At 42.1% G+C, this 25,067-nt stretch overlaps 1 protein-coding gene across 3 annotated transcripts in view; it reads left to right on the plus strand.

Annotated features, from left to right (window-relative positions):
- CCDC51 (coiled-coil domain containing 51) overlaps positions 1 to 18,261 on the plus strand; it is a 32,318-nt gene extending 14,057 nt beyond the window's left edge. For all 3 annotated transcript variants that reach the window (XM_048857630.2, XM_075130145.1, XM_075130146.1), the window contains 2 exons: positions 698 to 862; positions 16,805 to 18,261. In XM_048857630.2, the coding sequence (XP_048713587.1) occupies positions 698 to 862; positions 16,805 to 17,587 (948 nt within the window). In that variant the 3' untranslated portion in view covers positions 17,588 to 18,261. The remainder of the gene's footprint in view (positions 1 to 697; positions 863 to 16,804) is intronic.
- Positions 18,262 to 25,067: the final 6,806 nt, after the last annotated feature.

Consider the following 25,067-nt stretch of genomic DNA (forward strand, 5'->3'; position numbering starts at 1 on the left):
CCTGCAAATGTAAACAAACATGTTTGTCTGAGCGATTGGCTGAACAAGAAGTAGGACTGAGTGGCCTTTGTTTTATTTTTGAATGCAGTTATTTTTTGTACATAATTCTACATTTGTAAGTTCAACTTTCATGATAAAGAGATTGCACTATAGTACTTGTATTAAGTGAATTGGAAAATACTATTTCTTTTGTTTTTACAGTGCAAATAATAAAAAATAAACAAAAAGTGAGCACTGTACACTTTGTATTCTGTGTTGTAATTGAAATCAATATATTGGAAAATGTGGAAAACATCCAAAAATATTTATATAAATAATATTCTATTAACAGTGCAATTAATCACACAATTAATTTTTTTAATCACTTGACAGCCCTACTGTAAACCTTATACATCCCTGTGTCCTCTGCTAATTGACACTGAGATCCGTGGGTCACAGAGACTGCAGATATAGTACTCAGTTCGCCAGTACAAAGGAGATTCCTTCACTGAACTTTTTAAAAGGAGCAGCTGTATATCTTCTTTGCTGGAAATGAACTGAGGAATGAATTAATATTATGAATGTGTTCAGCCCTAGTAGCTTGTCTTCTGGACTTGTTAAATGAGAAATCTCCCTTCTCCAAATTCACATCCATGAAGTCAGCAATTTAGACCTACTTAGTGATAAACGGGAACCTGCTTACATTCCCTCTTTTCAGGCTGAAAAAGTGTTTATGGTAGCTCGAGGAATTGTACGAGAAGCTCGTGAGAGCGTAGAAGCCCAGCAAATCAAACTGAAGGAAGTTCGCGATCGTTTGGATCGAGTATCCCGGGAAGACACCCAGTACTTGGAACTAGCTACCCTGGAACACAGATTGCTGCAGGTAAGGGATATGCCAAGAGTTGGTGCTTGGGGACAGTGTGTCCCTTGTTTTTACCTCTACTGATCATTATTGCAAATACCCAATCCTATTTCCAAAATTGAAACCTAAATTAATCTCTAGTGCCATTGACTTGGAATGAATTTGGTACACTACACATTAGAGAGATGGCTCATATAGGTTAGGGTTGGAATATGCTAGTAAAGCTGTGGAAGAAAACCCAAGATTAAGTGAACAAAGAGAATAAATTGTCTGCCTAAGAAGGCAGGGGTAGTTGGGACAGTGTTCCCTGTAAAGCTGGAATTCAGTAAGAAAGTCTAGAATTGAATACAGTTGTAAAGGCAGAATTTAGTTCATGAGCAGCTAATCTGTTTGACAGGTCTGGCTCTAGGTGAAATATCTGCATGGCCCATGTATCTTCCTCCCCACTTACGATGTTGTCCATTCCCACCTGGGTGTCTGATTGCAGAACTCCTTAACCTTATTAAAGACTGTGCAGACTCAAAAACAAGTTTCAGAGTAGCAGTCGTGTTAGTCTATATCCACAAAAAGAAAAGGAGTACTTGTGGCACCTTAGCGACTAACACATTTATTTGAGCATAAGCTTTCGTGAGCTACACTCTCAGGTGCCACAAGTACTCCTTTTCTTTTTTCAAAAACAAGTGGCACTTCTACTTGGACCAGAATGCCACTAGGTGGAGCTGACATGCAGCTTTCCAAGCAATGATGTGAGGAGGACTTCCACTACTCCTGGCACCAGAGTTCGATAGGACAAGAGAAAGAATTAAGGATCGCACTCTAGCTGATGGGTCAGGTCAGTGTGTTATGAGACCCCTGGAAGAACAGGGCCTCATGTGACTGCATACGTGACATAGGGATAAAGCTGTCACCACTGTCTAGGTCAAGGCTAAGATATAGTTTGTTGTTATCTCCGTTGTACAAATGGTGAAGTAGAGGCTCTGAGAGAGTGACTCACAGAGGGTTTCACAGGAACTTGATATCAAAACCAGCCTCATGATTTCCAAGTTTGTGTCTCATCCATTAAGACTAAAGTGCCTGCTGAGTAAGTATTTTAACTTCTAAATCCCTATTTTCTGCATGTATGCCATGTGGCATCATACTGGATGCTGCTGTGGTATTGACCCTATCCTTCTCACTGTACACCTTTTCGTCCTCAGTGAATGCATGCACACACACACAGTCTTAATGGTCTGACAGTTAATCATCTTTTATGTTGAGATTAATTGTTTACTACTTACCTCCTTAATCAACAAATTAGTGCTAGTAAATTGAATACTAAATTTGAATTTAGCAAGAGGGCTGGGGTGGGATAGACAGTTAAGGCAAGATCTGTGAAGTAGCTAAATTCTATGCTGCACTCAGCCTAGACTGAATACAGCAGAGAAGAGACGCTGTTAAGGAGCTGATTATGGCTTCCTGATTCTTGCCGTGTCCCTGGTGCAAGTTAGAGCAGTTTACATGCCACTCTAGTTTGTGCTAGCTGGCAGTGGTCCCTAAGTGACACTCTCCAGCTGAGCATAGCTGGAGCATAGTGTACATTAGCCACATCCTCTGCATGCCCGCAATAGGACCCGCTCCCCCCCGTAACAGGCTACAGGGAATGGTGATTATGAGCTAGCTGTGTCGTCTTTTTCTCTTCTGGGGACTCCCCCATGGTGTTGGTATCCTCAGCAGGGAAATTAGAGGAAGATTCCATCCCTTTTGCACACAGCAGGGCAGATAATCTGGCTCATTGTTTGTAACGTACTGTATAACTGCAAAGTAATAAAACTGGTCTGAAACTTTCACCTTTTGAGTTAGAATACTCTGTTTTGTTTTCTCCTGAAGGTGATGTATGTATGTTTTTGTTTTTGATTTGTTCTGTTTGATGTTTTTGGTTTCCTTTTGGATTACAATAAAAATTCTAGTGACTTTTTTTTGGGAGTGAGTTGAGAAGGCAGGGTCCGATATAGCAGCCAGGTAGAGCCCAGTTGTGCAGACAACTTCCTGTGCCTCTCTTTGGTCAGGGCTTCCTATTTAAACCCAATCAGAGGTTCTGGTGTTCCTCCAATCAGGACCCAGATGTAGCTTCAGGTTTCATCATCTCTTTGGTCAATCAGTTAGTAGTGACCTGCTGGGTGGGAGCGGGGAGCTGACAGTCAACTGGGAACCCAGCAGACCCAGGTTCAAGACCCAGGGGGTCACGACAGTATCCTCTCCCCTAGGGGTATCCTGGTGGGGTGCTGAACCGCGTTTCTCTGTGGTTTTTGTGGAACACCTTGAATAGAGGCATGAATGTTTTCTGCCAGTTCCTATGTATGCACCTTTGGGCCATACCCTTCCCAGTTGAATAGGTACCAGAATTTGTCCCACTTAAACTTGGAATCAAGGACCTCCTCAATGATATACTTTCATGGCCTTGCGTGCATACCAGTGGAGGAGATGGTTGCTCCCACTGAGGGAAGGGGTTTTCTGCATATGTTTTAGCATTGAAACATGGAAAAGCAGATGGATCCTGAGGGTTGAGGCAGGTGGAGCTCAAAAGTGACTGGGTTGATCTGTCATCAGATTCGATAGGGACCCAGGAACTAGTTTGCAGGAAAGTCTGTCTGTACAAAGATGTTTTGTTGAGAGCTGTACCTGATCCCCTACTGAATAAGGGAGTCTTGGTTGACTGTGCTGGTCTGCATGCCTTTTATAATCCAGTTGTGCTTTTTCAAGATGGCCTTTCAGTCTCTCCTGAGTCTGATTATCTGTTGAATCTAATCTGATGCTGCTGGATAGGAGGAGGATACAGGTAACTTTGTGTGGAACTTGTAGTTTGCAAAGAAAGGGCTCTGACCTGTGGAAGCTTTTTCTGCTTATGGTAATAGTGAGGACCAGTCATCCCAATGATAGTTGGTGTAGCATCATAGATACTATTCCAAGATTTGGTTTACTTTCTTTGTTTGACCATTGGTCTGAGGATGTTATGCAGAGCAGAGGCATGGACCCCCAAAATTTGCAGTCCCTCCCACCAGAACCAAAAGATGAATTGCATCCCTCAATCAGATTTGGGAGACCATGGATATGGACAAACATGGGTTATCCATAGAATCAAAGCATATCGGGTTGGAAGGGACCTCAGGAGGTCATCTAGTCCAACCCCCTGCTCTAAGCAGGACCAATCCCCAATTAAATCATCCCAGCCAGGGCTTTGTTAAGCCTGACCTTAATAACTTCTAAGGAAGGAGATTCTACCACCTCCTTAGGTAACGCATTCCAGTGTTTCACCACTCTCGTAGTGAAAAAGTTTTTCCTAATATCCAACCTAAACCTCCCCCACTGCAACTTGAGACCATTACTCCTTGTCCTGTCCTCTTCTACCACTGAGAATAGTCTAGAACCATCCTCTCTGGAACCACCTCTCAGGTAGTTGAAAGCAGCTATCAAATCCCCCCTCATTCTTCTCTTCTGTAGACTAAACAATCCCAGTTCCCTCAGCCTCTCCTCATAAGTCATGTGTTCCAGACCCCTAATCATTTTTGTTGCCCTTCGCTGGACTCTCTCCAATTTATCCACATCCTTCTTGTAGTGTGGGGCCCAAAACTGGACACAGTACTCCAGATAAGGCCTCACCAATGTCGAATAGAGGGGAACGATCACGTCCCTCGATCTGCTCGCTATGCCCCTACTCATACATCCCAAAATGCCATTGGCCTTCTTGGCAACAAGGGCACACTGCTGACTCATATCCAGCTTCTCGTCCACTGTCACCCCTAGGTCCTTTTCCGCAGAACTGCTGCCTAGCCATTCGGTCCCTAGTCTGTAGCTGTGCATTGGGTTCTTCTGTCCTAAGTGCAGGACCCTGCACTTATCCTTATTGAACCTCATCAGATTTCTTTTGGCCCAATCCTCTAATTTGTCTAGGTCCCTCTGTATCCTATCCCTACCCTCCAGCGTATCTACCACTCCTCCTAGTTTAGTATCGTCCTCAAATTTGCTGAGAGTGCAATCCACACCATCCTCTAGATCATTTATGAAGATATTGAACAAAACCGGCCCCAGGACCGACCCCTGGGGCACTCCACTTGACACCGGCTGCCAACTAGACATGGAGCCATTGATCACTACCCGTTGAGCCCGACAATCTAGCCAGCTTTCTACCCACCTTATAGTGCATTCATCCAACCCACACTTCTTTAACTTGCTGACAAGAATACTGTGGGAGACCGTGTCAAAAGCTTTGCTAAAGTCAAGAAACAATACATCCACTGCTTTCCCTTCATCCACAGAACCAGTAATCTCATCATAGAAGGCGATTAGATTAGTCAGGCATGACCTTCCCTTGGTGAATCCATGCTGACTGTTCCTGATCACTTTCCTCTCATGTAAGTGCTTCAGGATTGATTCTTTGAGGACCTGCTCCATGATTTTTCCGGGAGCTGAGGTGAGGCTGACTGGCCTGTAGTTCCCAGGATCCTCCTTCTTCCCTTTTTTGAAGATTGGCACGACATTAGCCTTTTTCCAGTCATCTGGGACTTCCCCTGTTCGCCACGAGTTTTCAAAGATAATGGCCAATGGCTCTGCAATCACAGCTGCCAATTCCTTTAGCACTCTCGGATGCAGCTCGACCGGCCCCATGGACTTGTGCACGTCCAGCTTTTCTAAATAGTCCCTAACCACCTCTTTCTCCAGAGAGGGCTGGCCATCTACTCCCCATGTTGTGATGCTCAGCGCAGCAGTCTGGGAGCTGACCTTGTTAGTGAAGACAGAGGCAAAAAAAGCATTGAGTTCATTAGCTTTGGACATGTTGGGTTTCAGAGAGGAAACAGCAACATGTGAAGCTGGAGGCCCTTATGTGAAAACACTCTAGTGGGTGTAGAGTTTCCAACAGTATGCATGAAAGGGACTGTAAGATTATGGAATGACACAGGAGAAAAAACACTTATAGTCAGCCAAGTCTCTGCCTCAAGGGTTAATGCTTGTAACAACCTTCTCTTCGCCCCCCTCCCCCAGCAAAAAACTTAATAATGTAATATAATCGGAATGTTAACAATACAGTTCCCCAGGTAAGAGGTTCAGCAAAGTCTTTCTAGCCCTGGGGGTGGAACTCTCCGTTTTTGAAGGTTTTCTCTTGCCTCTGCCTCCCAGGCAAGCCATATTTATAGTCCTCCCTTCTCAGCACCTATGTAAAGAGAAGGGAAAGTTGGGTGGAAGTTAACTTCAGATTTACTGATAATATCTTTGCACCCCATTACACAGATGTATAAATCTGAATAATACTAAAGCCACAGAGTTGCTTTATCTGTGTAAAGAGTAGTATTTATTTATTTTTGTAGGCTATGCTTGTCCATGTAATGCTTGTCTATGCTTGTGCTGTTGGAGGTCAATTGCCATATGTAAAAGTATCTGTATCACTTGGGCTGGAAATATGTCAGGGCAATTTAAAGACAAAGTTTTCTCTCTCTCTTTTCCTATCTGCTGGCATGTAGATGGACTCTGCTCAATCTACTTTTCTCTCTTGTCCTCCTCTCTGCCCTGGTTGCTGGGAAGGGGTCTTTCTACCCTCTTTTACACTGTCTTGGCTGCTGGGACGTGGGATTATTGGGGTGGGGGATGGAGAAGGAGACAAAGGGAGTATCAAGGAGATATGAATTGCAAAGCATAGTGCATAAAAGAAGAAATATAAGAAAACAGAAGTATAGCTGTGCAGATTCTTAAAGGCCAACACAAAGAATGTGAATTGATGTGGTAAAACATAGGGCATCAATGAAGTATCTTGACAGGGGAAGATATTGTTGGAGGCTTTCCACTCTTTCTTCCATTTCCCTCCATCCTCTGACAAGGAAAGTGGGTATCTCTATAGCTTTCTCCTTGTTCATATGTAACCTAGCTCTACTTCTCCATCTCTTTATGTGGTGGGGGAATTACAACCCTAAGAGCATCCCAGTGCCAGAGGGGAAGGAGTGACCAATTCAATGTACCCCAACTCACTGTACTTATAATATGTATCTAAAAGTTGTCATGTAAAATATATCACTGGAAAATTAATAACTCATTCATTAATATTCTTGTATGGTGCATGCACAGGGATGTACAAACAATTATAAATATGTGCTAGAATTATATTCTTAAAATGTGTTTGGCGAGCAATGCATAAGCACAGGCTCCCTTAGACAAAGGAAATATGTATTTGCTTCTCTGTCCAGCCCAGTCATCAGGCAGAGACAATGAAGGTCTAATTACAAATTTGGTAAACAAAGATATCAAGCTAACAAGTGGGGAAGGAGACAGCATGGCATCTAAACCGCAGCGAGAGAAAGTAGCTTGGACTGAGTTTTACTTTTAAAAGAATACATTGCAAAGGTTTACTGGTCTGTAAAGACATGGGGGCTGAATCCTAAGTGAAAGGCAATTGAATCAACTGCTTCTATACAATATTACTGTATTATAAAAGTGTATCAAGTAAGGTCTTTTCTGGAACCTAATGACACACTGGTGATTGATGTTGTGAATTGTCTGCATTAACACTACATAAGGCGCTATGGATACCCATTAATATTATGCTTTACAGTCTGTGACCAAGCCAAGAAGGAAATGGTTCCCTCCCATATAGGAGGGAAGCACCTATCTCCCTGTCTCCAATGAGATTAAGCAAGGTGTGACCAAAAACAATGGAAGACCTGTTTACATAGTTATCAGCAAGGGGATGGGAAGCCCACAGGAAGGGAAGAACAACATGAGGTCATCCTGCTTCTTGAAACAAGGTCAATTAACTTTGGAAGATATAAGCAAGGACAGAAGCCGTCTTTAGCATCTGTCACTAGGCACACATAAGGGAGCAGAACTCTTGCAAGCTGAGAAAGATGGGCCCTTCAGCTGGGGGGGCGTGGGGTTTGAAGTCTCTGGAAACTGCATATAGGTGAGACACCTGCATAGGCAAAGATCTTTCCTAGAAAGACAAGGAAAACCAGTCCTTTGTGCTTCTGTGGAAGGTTCTGCCTGAGAGAGAGTCATCGATGGCAGGGGGGAAAAAAAGATTGGTAAGAAATCTACTTTGAACAAAAACTGTAGTTTAAGTCTTAGTCACTAGAAAGCATATTCTGTTTTTACTTGTAACTTTTTTTTATCTTCATTCCTTATACTTGAACTCACTTAATCCTATGTATATTTTGTTAATAAATTTGTTTTATTTTTATTCTATTATAAACCAGCTCAATGCTGTGTTTGAAGGGAAGGGTGTATTTACCACAGTTAAGTTAATAAGTTATAATATGCTTGTCATAGAATCATAGGACTGGAAGGGACCTCGAGAGGTCATCTAGTCCAGTCCCCTGTGTTTTGTTTCTTTAAAGGACCAACACACATTATTTCCTCTGAAGTGCCCAAGAGAGGGCTGGACACTTCAAGGCACATAGTTTTGTGGAACGTCAGGACTGGAAGTGTGTTGGGGTCACCTTGCTGGTTGTAACCAAGGCTGGTTGAAGCCAAAGTGGGGTTGTGGGTTACAGTTGGTGAACCAGGACTGGCTGCATAGCACACAGATACTCATGGTGTAAGCTGCATACTTATTGCTTATTGTGAGCATCCCAGGCAGAGAGCTATAATAGCAAAGGATTGTGAGGCACTCAGGGTTATAGGGTGAGAAGTGATACAACCCCTCACTGGTCTGGATTGCATCTTGAACCCTGTGACAGGGATGTATTAACAGTTCTGTACACATGCTCTCACTCTTGCACTCCAAGAGAAGGATCATGGACAAAGTGAAGAAATGAGCTTGGCAGCTCCAGTGCTCCCAAGTCTTCGTGCTGAGTTTAGACCATCCATACTTTGCATGATGATCAGGGAGAAGTACAGGGAAAGAAAATGAGGAATCATAGAATCATAGAATCATAGAATATCAGGGTTGGAAGGGACCCCAGAAGGTCATCTAGTCCAACCCCCTGCTCAAAGCAGGACCAATTCCCAGTTAAATCATCCCAGCCAGGGCTTTGTCAAGCCTGACCTTAAAAACCTCTAGGGAAGGAGATTCTACCACCTCCCTAGGTAACGCATTCCAGTGTTTCACCACCCTCTTAGTGAAAAAGTTTTTCCTAATATCCAATCTAAACCTCCCCCACTGCAACTTGAGACCATTACTCCTCGTTCTGTCATCTGCTACCATTGAGAACAGTCTAGAGCCATCCTCTTTGGAACCCCCTTTCAGGTAGTTGAAAGCAGTGATCAAATCCCCCCTCATTCTTCTCTTCTGCAGGCTAAACAATCCCAGCTCCCTCAGCCTCTCCTCATAACTCATGTGTTCCAGTCCCCTAATCATTTTTGTTGCCCTTCGCTGGACTCTCTCCAATTTATCCACATCCTTCTTGAAGTGTGGGGCCCAAAACTGGACACAGTACTCCAGATGAGGCCTCACCAATGTTGAATAGAGGGGAACGATCACGTCCCTCGATCTGCTCGCTATGCCCCTACTTATACATCCCAAAATGCCATTGGCCTTCTTGGCAACAAGGGCACACTGCTGACTCATATCCAGCTTCTCGTCCACTGTCACCCCTAGGTCCTTTTCCGCAGAACTGCTGCCTAGCCATTCGGTCCCTAGTCTGTAGCTGTGCATTGGGTTCTTCCGTCCTAAGTGCAGGACCCTGCACTTATCCTTATTGAACCTCATCAGATTTCTTTTGGCCCAATCCTCCAATTTGTCTAGGTCTTTCTGTATCCTATCCCTCCCCTCCAGCGTATCTACCACTCCTCCCAGTTTAGTATCATCCGCAAATTTGCTGAGAGTGCAATCCACACCATCCTCCAGATCATTTATGAAGATATTGAACAAAACCGGCCCCAGGACCGACCCTTGGGGTACTCCACTTGATACCGGCTGCCAACTAGACATGGAGCCATTGATCACTACCCGTTGAGCCCGACAATCTAGCCAGCTTTCTACCCACCTTGTAGTGCATTCATCCAGCCCATACTTCCTTAACTTGCTGACAAGAATACTGTGGGAGACCGTGTCAAAAGCTTTGCTAAAGTCAAGAAACAATACATCCACTGCTTTCCCTTCATCCACAGAACCAGTAATCTCATCATAGAAGGCGATTAGATTAGTCAGGCATGACCTTCCCTTGGTGAATCCATGCTGACTGTTCCTGATCACTTTCCTCTCATGTAAGTGCTTCAGGATTGATTCTTTGAGGACCTGCTCCATGATTTTTCCAGGGACTGAAGTGAGGCTGACTGGCCTGTAGTTCCCAGGATCGTCCTTCTTCCCTTTTTTTTTTAAAGATTGGAGACCAAGAACAGACCCAAGAGAGGAATCTAGTGATGCCTAGAGAAGGGAGAGAAGAGGATGAGGATGCACTGAAACCACCATTGGAAAAAAAGCAGTCAGCTGCATTGGAGAAGAGAACCAAGAGAGGACAGAGTCACAGAAGCTCACAGAAGACAGAGGCTTCAGTGAGAAAGGGGAGATTCACTATGTGGAAAGGAGTCAAGGAGAATAATTAGAGAAGAGAGATCTTTGGTTGTATTGAGCAGGTGCTGTGATGCTCCTCAGGGATACCCAGGTTTCTGAGGTACCCCATCACCACCTGCCCTTAGCATGAGGCAGTTGTGTCTGTGCCTGCTGTGAATCGGCTCCCTCAGTGCACCAGCTTCTGGCAACACAAGCACTACTTTCCAGACCTTTGCAAGCCTCACTTTCTCTGTATAGATAGCAATAGGCACACACCTGTGAGTCCTTGGAGAATTCCCTGCAGCACCCAACCTCTTACCCACGGAATACTCACAATATTACCAGGCCCAATGTTCTTAAAGGAACAAAACACACCAGCTTGTAAGATTCAGCTCTGGACCGCCACCTTGTGGTAACACCACAGAACTTAGATATGTTTATAATGAATAAAGAATAAGTTTATTGTCCAAGATTCTAGTAATAGTGAGTAAGAGTATTGGGAACAAATGGCTATATATGAGACGAAATCTTAACACTTTCTAGAGACTAAATTTAAAAGGTTAACTTCCTGTTTGCAGTTTTGTTGTAGCTGTATGGGTATGCAATATATGAGAGAGAAAGTAGGGAAGCTAATATCTCTTACTGGACCAACTTCTGTTGATGGAAGTTACAAGTCTTTGAGCTATGCAGAGCTCTTCTTCAGGTCTGCAGAAAGAAGCAGAGTATATGGAGGTTAACCTCCTGTCTAAAGGAGTTTTATCTCACCCAAAGTTCTCTTCAGTGTTTTCAGCCTAGACTAGCGGAGACCCCTTATTCATGAAGCAAAACTGCTATTTTTATACTTTCTCAGTGAAGGGTGCTTGGGAGTCTTCTCTGCCCCCAAATATAGTTAAGAAAACTTTTGAAATGTGCCCACCAAATAGGGTTCTCCCCCCCACCCCCCGTTGCTTTTCTCTTCCTTTTAGATTTTTTTTTTTTTCTCCGAAGGCCTCACAATCCTTCATCAGCATTCAGCTCAGACTGGTGGTAAGAAGCCCATTGTGATTGAGGCAATACTCAGTTTACTTGTGAACAGATAGATGAATAAACATCTGACAGAAAACCACTTTTCACCTTTGGTGGTGACCTGAACCTACAGACTTTTAAAGAACATATTTTCAGTATGTATACATAACTCCTTACATAGTATTTATATATACATTTCACAATGATTTTGATGACCAGAGTGACACAGACCTCACATGATACTCTCTGGTGAACTAAAATGTATACACCAGACCCATGTGAGGCCTGTAACCCCTCTGCACCTCCTTCTCAGTTGGCATTAAGAAGTTCTTGGGTCACAGGCAGTCATTACAATTACTTTACTGGGGACTGTTTCAGTGGAATGGAGGGAATCTAGGAGACAGTTGTAAAAGCTGAAGCATCAGAAATGCATAGTATGGTCGAGTTTCAAGATGAAATCTGGTTAAATTAGTAACTTTTTATTTGGAGTTTTATTTCTTTTGAGACTTTAGGAAAGGTATTAGAGCTTTATTTAGACTTGGAAGGATTTTAATAATCCTGTGTGTTTATATAAAAATATATACAAAAGCGATGATTTAAAAGTTATTTAGGTTGCAAAGTCACTGAAATATTAGGAAATGCTATATTTAAGGTTGTCTTTGCCAGCCTATATTTGCCCCCTTGTGCATATGCACAATGATACAGTCTTTAGTTATATGAGCACATACTATTTTTTCACAGGACTCTTGCTTTATTCAGTGCACATCATGGATGGTGCTTGGAGAATCTTCGTTCAGTGTGTGGCACCATACCTCACATGCAATCTTAAAAGAATCTTAAGGTTGAAAAGCCAGGCACTCAAAAGTTAGGAAATATTATAGTCAAGGTTACTTCTTCTCCCATGTGCATGTGCATTATGATAAAGATTTTAATTATGTGATCCTGCATCTTGGCAGGGGGTTAGACCAGATGCATTTGCAGTCCCTTCTAACCCTATGATTTGGTGATCACATACAATTTTTTCACAGGTCCACTTCTTCATTTCATGCTCAGAGTGGACAGTGCTCAGTGAATGATTCAGGGTAGTGTATTGAATGAGTCTGTAGCTGTTGTCTGTAGGTCCCCTGCCTCATTTGCTGCCAAAGTTGGAAGGTGTGTAGTGAATAAGGAAGGGGACTGTAAGAAGAAAGAATGATATTGTATCTAAGGCAGTTAATTGCACGTCAGTATGCCTGGATCTGCTGCAGACTTCCTGTGACATGCTAGGCAAGTCACTTAGACCTGAATGTTTGCAGTTGTTGTTGTTGTTGTTATCTCTGTTTTACAGATAGTGAAACGCATGCTCCATAAGAGCAAGTGAGTCATCCAAGGTTTCATAGCAAGTTGGTGTTGGAACCAGTCCCCTGACTTCCAGATTTAAATCTAATCCACTAGTTTATAGTATTATCTGGAAAATGACTCATAGAAAGATTAAAGGCCAAAATTGCATAAGTATCCACTAATTTTAGATGTATCAATGATTGGGTGCCTAGCTTCAAACTGTCAGCCTTGTTTTTAGAATTGTTGAGCATTCACAAATGCAGCTGAAGTTACTGGGTGCCATGGATGCCCATCACTTCTGAAAAATTGGTCCAAATTGCCTCAAATATGGCAGTGTGTCCTAGCGGATAGAATACTGGACTGGGATTTAGGAGACCTGGATTCCACTCCCAGCTCTGCCATTGGCCTGCTGGACAAGTCAGTTCACCTCTCCAACTCAGTTTCCCTGTCTGTAAAATGGTATAATGATACTTCCTTTCTTTTATAAAGCTCTTTGAGACCCATGGATGAAAAGCACTATATAAGAGCTAGGTACTATTATTATTTTCAAGTTGTGCATCCATTTACTGAGTGTCCATGCAAATTTGGCCTTAATCCTTTTTTGCCTAAATTCCCTTTTTGTTGCATGGTGCTAATAATACCTCCCTATCTCACAAAGATGTGAAAAAAAACTCTATATTTCTCATATTCAGATATATGGTGATAACAGAGAAAGGTCTGTGAGTAAATTAATAATTTTGTATTCAGCAGAGAAAGTATTGAATTTAAAAAGAAATATTAAACACTTTCCTTCATTTGCTGACCTGTGTCCTTCCTGGGCACAGAATGAGGTAGAGCTCTGGTAGAGAATCTTATACTAGGGGGCCTGTGTCAGGGTGTACCAGGTCTTTGTGGCCCCTACTGGAGGCACTATTGCTCTGTTACACCCCCAGGAAGCAGTGAGGTTGAAGGAAAAAAGCAGCAAAGTTGAGTCCTCCAGGCCTGCTTAGAGAGAATTCACTGGAGCAGCTGTCTTGAAAGCTCGAGAGAACTGGTCCTTCAAGGGCTAGAAGGGCTAGCGACAGCCAGTCGCTCAGCAGGTTCAGATAAAAGGAGTTGCAGGGCCTTAGCAGTTCTGTTCCAGGCTGACACCAGAAGGGCAAGGAATGGTGCTCTTCTCTGGCCCAAGGAACTTGAGGGAAAGCCAGAGTTTTGCTTTCTGACTGCATTTTGAGGATCTGCGTTTGCAAAGAGAGAGAGAGGATGTAAGAACCTTAATCCTGAGATAAGGGTGAAGCTAAAAGGACCAGGTAGGAAGAGGCCCAGGGAAGAAGCAGCAACAAATTGAATCAAGTAGTATGTGTCAGCTGGTCCCTGGTTTGGAACCTGGAGTAGTAGACAGGCCTAGGTTCCCCTACTGGCCCCGGTGTAAACCTTAAGAAGGGGACAAGCCTTATTTGAGAGTCTGAACAAAGGGCTGATTTTAAAGGGCTCAGAGCTGGGGCTGAAGACCTCAGTGAGGGCAAATAGACTGTTTAATTATTGAACTCTTTAATACTCCAGAAGGAGTTCATTTGGCTTTTGTGACTTGCCAGAGGGCCTGGCCACTGAAGAACTGCTCAGTTTAGCTGGCAGCCTACAAGGGGTTCCAAGGATGAGAAATGGACTGTGGTATACCACTGAGACAATATGAGGTGCTCAAGAGGTGTGTGCCTCTTTATGGGGCCAAATTAAGGTTCTGGTGTTTAACTTCTGATTGCTTGACTCTGAAACTTTATCCTTTCCCTTTTAACGTAAGGAATTTTTTTGTATTTCATTTACAGATCAGATTATTGTAGTACCCAGAAGCCGCAGTTAGGATTAGGGCTTCTCAGTGCTAGATGTTGTACAAATACAAAGGCTGACATGGAGCTCACAGCCTAGGAAGACTAGTGATATATGTAGGCTGGGGAAGAAGGAGATAATCAAATATTCCAAATGTGTATATGCATTTAAAATGTTATAACTTTTTTATTGCATGAACTTTTTTATAGCATAAATGTAGACCTTTAGCCTAGTCATTAAATGTTGGGTGACTTGTAGGCCACATAGCAGAAATGGGTTTTGAAAAGGAATATGAAGGAGAGGGTAGTAATCTTATGGGTGTGTTTAGGGAGGGCTTTCCATTCACTTCAATTTGAGTGACATATGCTGAAGGTCTCATGCTGCCTGTACTAAAACATCCTCGGAATTTCAAAACATTATAGATGACAATTTCCTAACTCCACAAGTGTTGCTGCCAACACGGGAACACTATATTAGACCTTATCCTAATAGATAAAGAGGAACTTATCACAGAATTAGAAGTTAATGGTAATTTAGGTACAAGTGATCCTGATCACATTTATAATGTGCAAGCAGAATAAATTCCAGACCAGTAATATACAATTTCACAAAGCTGAAAACAGTTATGAGCGAAATCAACTGGGAGGAAGAATTTAATCAGAAAAATCTGAATGATTATTGGACATCATCTAAGAACACCTTACTAGATGCCCAAAAAGCCTCAATCCCACAACTGAGGAAGAAAGCTGTGCTGGTTAAAAAACCAACCTGGTTTAGAGGGGACGTGAAGGGAGCTGTGTGTCTGTCTATCTGTCTCGAGAGAGATGTATGTATGAAAATTGATAAGAGAAGCCAAGGGACACAAGGAGAAATCTATGGCCAGCAGAGTTAAGGATAATAAAGAGGAGTTTGTTAAATTATATTGGGAACAAAAGGAATCCTGACAATGATAGTGTTCTATTAATAATTCTTTTCCATGGGTCCAGATGAAGATGTCATCAATATAGCGCAAGTAGAGTAGGGGCGTTAGGGGACGAGAGCTGAGGAAGCATTGTTCTAAGTCAGCCATAAAAATGTAGAAGAGTAGAAGAAAGTTTGCAGATTCTTGTTTGAGAAGCATGGGTGGTTGAATCTAGGATTGTAAGTGGGCTACAGGGTAAAGCAGTAAGAAAACAGCAGTGGTTAAGTACTGAGGGACAGAGCTGTGAAGGGCTTGCTGGTGAGGAGAAAACATTGGAACTTGATATAATGGAAGAGGGGAAGCCAGTGGAGTGATTCAAAGGGAGATTAAGTGATTGTAGTCAGTGAAGATCAAGAAAGATCAATTAGCTGTGTTTTGTTTGGGTCAGGCAACGTAGATGGGTGAGTTTGAGTCAGACAGTGTATCATAGAAGGCCAGAGAGGAGGCAATTTTGGTAATCCAGGTTTGGGAGATGCGGGCCTGGACAAGTTTTAGCAATGTAGAAAAAAGAAAAGAGAATGGACTCTCAAAAAATGTTCTGGTCAAGATACAGACCAAGCCTGGGTGTTTTGGGTGAGAGATGAAGAACTGGAAGAGGACTCTCAGGTTATGGTACTACACCGGACCCTCGCTAGAACGCACCTCTATATAGCACGAATTCACATATAACACAGTCACGGCCATGGATCCCAAATTTAATTACTTTAATTGCAATTCATTTTAACATGGTCCCCGCTATAATGTGGTCCCTGTGTTAACGAGGTACCGTGCATGGATCCCAAATCCCCCACACAGGGTCCGCTATATTTGACAGGAAAAGATGATGGTGTCAGTGTTGACAGAATGAAGGTAAGTAGAGAGAACTTTGGAGGAAAATGCAGTGTGGGTTTGGCTGCATTATTTTCAGATTGCTTGAGACATCCAGGAGGTGTCATCAGAGGAACAGACTGAGATGCATGGATGAATGGAGACAGACATCAAGAGTGGAAAGGTAGATTTGTGAGTCATTGGTGTAAAGATGGTAATTTAAAGTAATGGGAGCACATAAGATGACTCACAGGTAGATTGTAAAGGGAGAAGAGGAAGATACCAAGGACAGACCTATATGTGACAAATCTCTGCACAGCAAAGCTTAAAGTGTAATTCTTGATCATCATTTTTAGTCTTTAATTTTCACTGGAAATTACATCTTAGATTGTGATAACTAGATTTGACTAAGGAAATCTGACACTAAAATAAGACATTTCTGAGATAGAAATGATTCCGGGACACAGCTGAGGTATATTAAATTCCACTATGGTTCCGTGCATAGAGAAAAAGGTATGTATACCCCAAACCAAGTATTTAATTTGTAGATGTAGACTTCAATGTGATTTTATAATTACACATCACATCTTATTCAATATGTCATGTTTTTTTGCAGGAGGAGAAGAGGTACCGAACTGCCTATGTAAGTGCAGAGGAATCTGAGCGGGAAAAGTTCTCTCTCTTCTCTGCAGCTGTGAGGGAAAGCCATGAAAAAGAGAGAACAAGAGCAGAAAAAACAAAGAACTGGTCCATTATTGGTTCTGTACTGGGAGCTATTATCGGTGTCCTTGGTTCCACCTATATTAACCGAGTAAGGCTGCAAGAATTAAAAGCCTTAGTTCTTGAAGCACAGAAGGGACCGATAAGCTTACAGGAGGCTATCAAAGAACAGGCGTCAAACCACTACATACAACAGAAGGATCTCAGTGACCTCATTGTGACCCTGAGGAACATGTTGGAAGCTGGGGCTGGGACATCACAGGAAATGAAAGAGGATGTTTCCTTAGCTAAAGAAGGCACGACTGCATCATTAAAAACAGACCCTCTTTTAGTTTCTTTGAAAGAACATCTAAACTACTCTAAACAAGTCAGTTCCTGCATGGGGAGTTTACAACAGCAGCTTAGCACCCTGGAAAAAAGTTTAGGACAAATGACTGCTGAGGTACAAAATGTTAAACATGCAGTTCATTCTAGACCTGTGGAAAGAATGATGCTTGGCTCTTCAGCTGAGGTAAAGGGTCAGGCCTTAGCCATGCAGGATGTGATTCTAGAATTGTGTGATGCAGAGCGGCGACTGGAAACACAAATCAAAAGAAGTTCAATCTTTAGCACTGCACTAACCTGCACTGTGTTTGCTGTTACTCTTCCCGTGCTATACCTTTTATTGAAAGGAAATTAGTCTCCAATGGAGAGAAACATAATTTCCTATGTTAATAAAATTACATTTGTACTCTAAACACTGGGAGTTAGTGCTAGTTAAAAATCTGTATTAACAGTTTCTAATCTTGCTTTCTCCATAATTCATAGAAATGGAAAACACATTTGAACATTTAGTCCTTCCCCCCTGGGCAGGTTTACTTTTTGCATTATTTTTTTTTTCTGTCTAGCGCTTTGTACTGTCGAGTTTAAATGTCTCAAGCAATGGGAGTTCCACAACTTCATTTTGGTAGATTCTTCTGCCATCATCTTTTCTAGTTTATTCTGCAATCCTGTAGAGTTTACTCTGAGACTGTTCCTCATGTTCAGATTGATTTTTTTTTTAAACTTTTCATTATTTGTGTTTATACCCTTTGGTTTCCGTATATAATTCTCCCTCATTCAAGCTTATTACTTACCTTATTGATTTTTCAATTTGTCCATACCCAAAACTCTGCTGGGCAATTTATCAAACAAATAAAAATGTCTACCATGAAGATTTTTATGTAAATTTTAAATATGGTACAATGAGTGGAAGTGACAAACAATAGGGATGGGATGTCCAAGGAAGGATGAAGGTTACAGGAAAATGATCCTGCGATTATCCATTCAAGGTGTGTGTACAGCTTGAGGGTGCAATTAAAATATTTTTGGTAACTTATTGACTCACTTCTATTACTAATTATATAGTGTCTCAAAAGCATGCTTGATGCTTTAGCTGCCTAATTATAGACTGTTCCCAGTCCCAAAGAGTTTACAGCCTAAATAGATGACAGATAACCAAATAATGAGAGGACAGGTACAGGTATACAAACGTGATTGAGATTGGCATATGACTGTTGCATCCCCTTTTGGTGATTCAAGTCTATCCCCTGCTTTCCCTGCAGCTCTTATCCATCACTGGCTGCCCTATAAAGTTTTGCTGGCATTGCTTTGTAAGTCAGGGGTGTGGGGAAAAAACCACTCTTGGTAACATTGCTATGCTGGCAAATCCCCTAGTGTAGACACAGCTATGGAGACAGAATAGTGCTTCTCTCGGCATCATCGGTGCTGGACTCCATGGCTGCTCCAGGGGAAAAAAATTAGCGGGTGCTTAGCACCCACCAGCTATAGAGCTGCAGCCCCAGCCAGGGATCAGTAGTTCCTGAGCAGCCCGGTCCCCACCGATCAGCTAATAGATGGCTGTGTTAATCACCTATGAGCTGTTCAACTTTTGTAGCCCCTGGGCTTGCTGTAGCAAAGGCTGACCCAGTCCTGCTTCAGCCCTGGGTGGGGGGGTGCAGCCCCTCCTCCAGCAGCCTCAGGAAGCTGCTCCAGCCAGGGTTAGTGTTGGGCGAGGGGAGGAGTGCAGGGTTCCCTCTGCTCTGCAGAAGCCCAGCCTGATCAGCAGCGGTGAGACCCTGCTCACCTTGGTCACCCCGCCTCCTACCTATATCTCCTGGGCAAGGGCTCCAACTGCAGGCAGCACTAGATGAGTCCTGTTTCAGGCAACAGGAGCCTAGCTGGAGGGGGGCGGGCATGCTGCAGTGTCAGGAGAGGGGGAGGGGAGTCCACCATGGGCACAGTTTGGTGGTGGAGGGACATGCAGAGTCACTGCCACTCCCTTCCTGCATTTCTGCCAGTGCCAAGCTGCTCTGCGTAGGTGGGGAAGTGTCTGTCCTCAGGGTGCCAATTAGGGGAGGAAGTGGGGGATGACTGTCCTGGCCCCCCACAATAGTAAAAATCTGGGAGCAAATTTATCTCTCTCATCTCTCCCTTGCACCCATGCATCCTTTATCCAAAATACTCATTTGGCACTGAAGTTAAATAGGTGTTGACAAAATCAGACAAAACAGAGTTTTGCAAAATGTGATTTAAAATCCCTTCCCCTTTCCTTTGCTCAATTTTTTGTCTCGTGAGTCTTGTGAATGATGTTATCATTTCACTAGTTCTCCTGTTATCATAGGCTTTGTCTGGACTCAGAGGAACAGCCGTGTTAGTCTGTATTCGCAAAAAGAAAAGGAGTACTTGTGGCACCTTAGAGACTAACCAATTTATTTGAGCATGAGCTTTCGTGAGCTACAGCTCACTTCATCAGATGTTTACCGTGGAAACTGCAGCAGACTTTATATACACACAGAGAATATGAAACAATACCTCCTCCCACCCCACTGTCCTGCTGGTAATAGCTTATCTAAAGTGATCAACAGGTGGGCCATTTCCAGCACAAATCCAGGTTTTCTCACCCTCCACCCCCCACACAAATTCACTCTCCTGCTGGTGCTAGCCCATCCAAAGTGACAACTCTTTACATAATCAAGTAGGGCTATTTCCTGCATAGATCAAGGTTTTCTCACATCCCCCCCACCCCCATACACACACAAACTCACTCTCCTGCTGGTAATAGCTCATCTAAACTGACCACTCTCCAAGTTTAAATCCAAGTTAAACCAGAACATCGGGGGGGGGGGTAGGAAAAAACAAGAATGGCCCACCTGTTGATCACTTTAGATAAGCTATTAGCTTTAGATAAGCTATTACCAGCAGGACAGTGGGGTGGGAGGAGGTATTGTTTCATATTCTCTGTGTGTATATAAAGTCTGCTGCAGTTTCCACGGTAAACATCTGATGAAGTGAGCTGTAGCTCACGAAAGCTCATGCTCAAATAAATTGGTTAGTCTCTAAGGTGCCACAAGTACTCCTTTTCTTTTTGTCTGGACTGACATTTGTCCTCTTGTTGTAATTGATTGCCAATTCCTTGTTAAGTGACTGTAAATGCTAATCTAGACTTGCAAAGTATCAGGACATGTTGGCTCAGCCTCAGGCAAACCACAAAACTTTGTGCCCCAGAACAAACATTTGTGGAGAACTTCAGTTATCAACACAGTTAGCATTTACAATCTATTAGCTGAAATTATAACAGGACCATCAACTCTAGTCTAGACAAAGACAAAGCGTAAATCCCCCAGGCTAGGCAGGACCTGGATTTTTAATGTAAAAGGAGGCAATATAAATGTCTCGTCCCTCTCCAAAACAACACATCAGAAGAAAATCAAACAAAGGCACAATCTCAGTTATTGCCCCTTTACAGATCACCTTTAAAAATGAAAGAAAAGGAGTACTTGTGGCACCTTAGAGACTAACAAATTTATTTGAGCATAAGCTTTCGTGAGCTACAGCTCACTTCATTGGATGTATTCAGTGGAAAATCGAATGCATCCGATGAAGTGAGCTGTAGCTCACGAAAGCTTATGCTCAAATAAATTTGTTAGTCTCTAAGGTGCCACAAGTACTCCTTTTCTTTTTGCAAATACAGACTAACATGGCTGCTACTCTGAAACCTGCCATTTAATATCCCAGTTGCTCTAAAACGGACATGCATAGTGAGATTACCTTGAACAATGGTATTCCACAACTGAAACTGAAGTAGAGGGGAACTCCCATTGAGATGAGTGGGTCATTTCACACCACCCAGAGCTATTGTATTAGACTATTCATCTCTTTGGAGCATCCTAATTCATCTGAGCACACCCGACTGAGGTGAATGGGCCATTCCACACATCAACAGTTCTCCTGTACTGCAGAGCCCCTTCCTTTGCACTAGCTCCCTGAAGTGGATACAAAGTCTGGGTTCCCTATTCATCTTGCTGCCTCCAACTGGTAGAGGTGCTCCTCACAGCCCATTGGTTACCATCTTCCTTTCTTCCCATGGCTCTTCCAGCCCTACAGGGAGCATGGTGGGGCCAGGAGGAGGGCAGAGCTGGTATCTAAAGTGACAGATCATTCCCCTCTCATAGGGGCCCTCCAATCATGCACCCTCACTAACACTTCTTCCTCAAGAAAAAAGGGAAATTAACTGCCCCAAAACATGGTTAATGCAGGTCTTATTTACACTACAGTATAGTTGTGCCGGCTAGATTCACCCCTGCTTATTACCCTCTTCAATTCAAGAAGTGTGTTTCAAATTCCTGCTGGCACTGCCTGACGTGCCTTCTCTGGCTAGTCAGATTGGGTTTATATCTGCTGGTGAACCATAGTGCCACTCATCAGACTGCTTCCCAGGCTGGTGATCCACCTGTGTTTCATTGATTTTATATCAGTGTAACGCCACTGATTTCATTGGGGTTGCTCCTGCATTACACTGCTACAAGTGAGGAGAGAATCAAGCATAGGACCAACTCTGTGGGTGCTGCAGCGCTCAAGCATCCATGGAAAAAAATAGTGGGAGTGGTCAACACCCACCAGTCACAGCTGTTCAGCTGGGCTGCTATTCAGCAGCTGGCATAGGGCCTCAGGGAAGAGCATGGAGTGGGGGCAGGAAGAGGCGGAGTGAGAGTGGAGCACCCACCAGGAAAAATAAAAGTCAGCACCTATGCTTGGCATAACTAATGTCACTCAGGGAGGTGGTGTTACTATGCTGAGTGAAAAATCTCCTCTTGGCATAAGTGATGTCTATGTTGGGGGCTGTGCCAGTATATAGCTATAATTGCAAAGCATTTGTTGAGTAGTTAGGGCCTAGATTTAGCCCTTAGCTGTAGTCAGTTCATGTCTATTAACTAACTCTCTAGCCAATTACCACCTTTTTCTTTCCTCCTCATAGTTGCTCTTCTCTGAACACTTTCCAGTTTTTCTCAATTTTTTTAAATATTGGCATGACCAGAACTGAAAAGAGTATTCTAGAAAGAATACACAGCACAGCTCTGCATAGAAGAGAGACTATGTCTGCCTTGCTCCATGATGTGATGCCTTTGTGTATGCATCACAAAATGACAAACTCCTGTTTAATTTGCTGTCCACCTGGCTCTTTCAGCCTTCCTATATTCTAGGTTTCTCCTGCCCAGTTAGTTTTTGTTTGATTACTTTTTGTAAGATGTATTAGTTTGCATTTCTCTGATTTTATTACCTTCCCCTATTTCTGTTCTCTTTGGGTCCCTTTGTATTATTTCTCTGTCTTCACTGGTATTTGCTACACTGCCAAATTTAGTATAAGTGACTTTAATTAATATGTCCTTACCAAACACTATACATTAGATTGTACATTAAACACTACTGTACATTAAACACTATACATACACTGTACATTAAAGATGACCATTTTCTATACCATTCCCTAATGTATCCACTAGACATTCCCCACTTGTCCAGAATCTTTCATCTTCTGCCAGTTGCTTAGAGGAAGGTGAAAAAAAATGTATCTGTTTTTTTAAAAAGTTTATGATAAGGTCCCGTGTGAAAGATTAAGAAAAATAAGCACAAGGTAAGACGTAAATAGATGAAAACTGGTTATGCGATATTCAGATTTACACCATAAGATTGTAAAATATTCAGACCTTAAGCCCTTTGGGGCAGGGGCTGTCACTTATGTTTTTGTACAAAATGCCTCATTTGGGGCATTCAGACACTACTGTAATATAAATAATAAACAGTAATAATAGGGAACATTTCGATGGTTGGCTGCATATCAGTGAAGAGTGAGAGCTTTTAAGAATTTGTATTGTGACCTTTGCATTTTAATATATTAATTATTTCGAGGGCAAAGTGAGTAACATATTGTTAGCGTTTGTTGGTGAAATTTCGTGGGTTGGTAAGTGCCACTGATGATTGAAAAAATTCCAGTGGATTCAAGGGCAGCACAAATGCAAATTAAATTTAATTTCCATAAATGTAAAGTAATATTAATTTCATATATCTTGCAAGAGCGTCTAAATGTCAGCATTGATGGAGAAGCCCAATAAAGATGTCTGCTGAATGTTTAGGTTTAAAAAAATAGTATACGTGGATGCATTTACAAAAAAAGAAATAGAAAATCATACAATTTACCAGTATCAGTCGGCCTCATTGAGAATGCTGATCACAATTTTCACCCTTGGAAGTTTAAAGTTAGATACCTGGGCTTGTTCTACCTTGAAAATTTTGTTCTGGCATAGTTATGTCTGTCAGGTATGAAAAAAATACACACCTAGTGACATAATTATTAGGGCTGTCAATTAATCGCAGTTAATTCAAAAAAATTAATCGTGATTAATTGCATTGTTAAACCATAGTATACCAATTGAAATTTATTAAATATTTTTGGGTGTTTTCTATATTTTCAAATATATTGATTTCAATTACAACACAGACTACAAAGTATACAGTGCTAACTTTATATTTATTTTTATTGCAAATATTTGCACCATAAAAAGACACAGAAATAGTATTTTTTTCAATTCACCTAATACAAGTACTGTAGTGCAATCTCTTTAGCATGAAAAATGAACTTACAAATGTAGAATTATGTACAAAATAATCTGCATTCAAAAATAAAACAATGTAAAACTTTAGCGCCTACAAGGCCACTCAATCCTACTTCATCCAATTGCTCAGACAAACAAGTTTGGTTACAATTTGCAGGCAATAATGCTGCCTGCTTCTTATTTAAAATGTCACCTGAAAATGAGAACAGGTGTTTGCATGGCATTTTTGTAGCCGGCGTTGCAAGGTATTTATGTGTCAGATATGCTAAACATTTGTATGGCCCTTCATTCTTCGGCCACCATTCCAGATGACGTGCTTCCATGCTGATGATGCTTGTTAAAAATATAATGCGTTAATTAAATTTGTGACTGAACTCCTTGGGGGAGAATGGTATGTCTCCTCTTCTGTTTTACTCGCATTGTGCCATATATTTCCTGTTATAGCAATCTTGAATGATGACCCAGCACACATGGTTCATTTTAAGAACACTTTCACTGCAGATTTGTCAAAATGCAAAGAAGGTACCAATGTGAGATTTCTAAAAATAGATACATCATTCGACCCAAGGTTTAAGAATCTGAAGTGCCATCCAAAATCTGAGAAGGACTAGGTGTGGAGCATGCTTTCAGAAGTCTTAAAAGAGCAACACTCCGATGTGGAAACTACAGAACCCGAACCACCAAAAAAGAAAATCAACCTTTTGCTGGTGGCATCTGACTCAGATGATGAAAATGAACATGTCGGTCTGCACTGATTTGGGTAGTTATTGAGCAGAACCTGTCATCAGCTTGGATGCATGTCCTCTAGAATGGTGGTTGAAGCATGAAGGGACATATGAATCTTTAGTACATCTGGCATGTAAACATCTTGCGACACCGGCTACAACAGTGCCATGTGAACACCTGTTCTCACTTTCAGGTGACATTGTAAACAAGAAGCAGGCAGCATTATCTCCTGCAAATTATAACCAAACTTATTTGTCTGAGAGATCGGCTGAAGTAGAACTGAGTGGACTTGCAAGCTCTAAAATTTTACATTGTTTTATTTTTGAATGCAGATTATTTTGTACATAATTCTACATATGTAAGTTCATTTTTCATGATAAAGAGATTGCACTACAGTACTTGTATTACGTGAATTGAAAAATACTATTTCTTTGGTTTCTTACAGTGCAAATACTAGTAATCAAAAATAAATATAAACTGAGCACTGTACACTTTGTATTTTGTGTTGTAATTGAAATCAGT

This window comes from Caretta caretta, chromosome 7 (genome assembly GCF_965140235.1).
Source record: "Caretta caretta isolate rCarCar2 chromosome 7, rCarCar1.hap1, whole genome shotgun sequence".
Taxonomy (NCBI): domain Eukaryota; kingdom Metazoa; phylum Chordata; order Testudines; family Cheloniidae; genus Caretta; species Caretta caretta.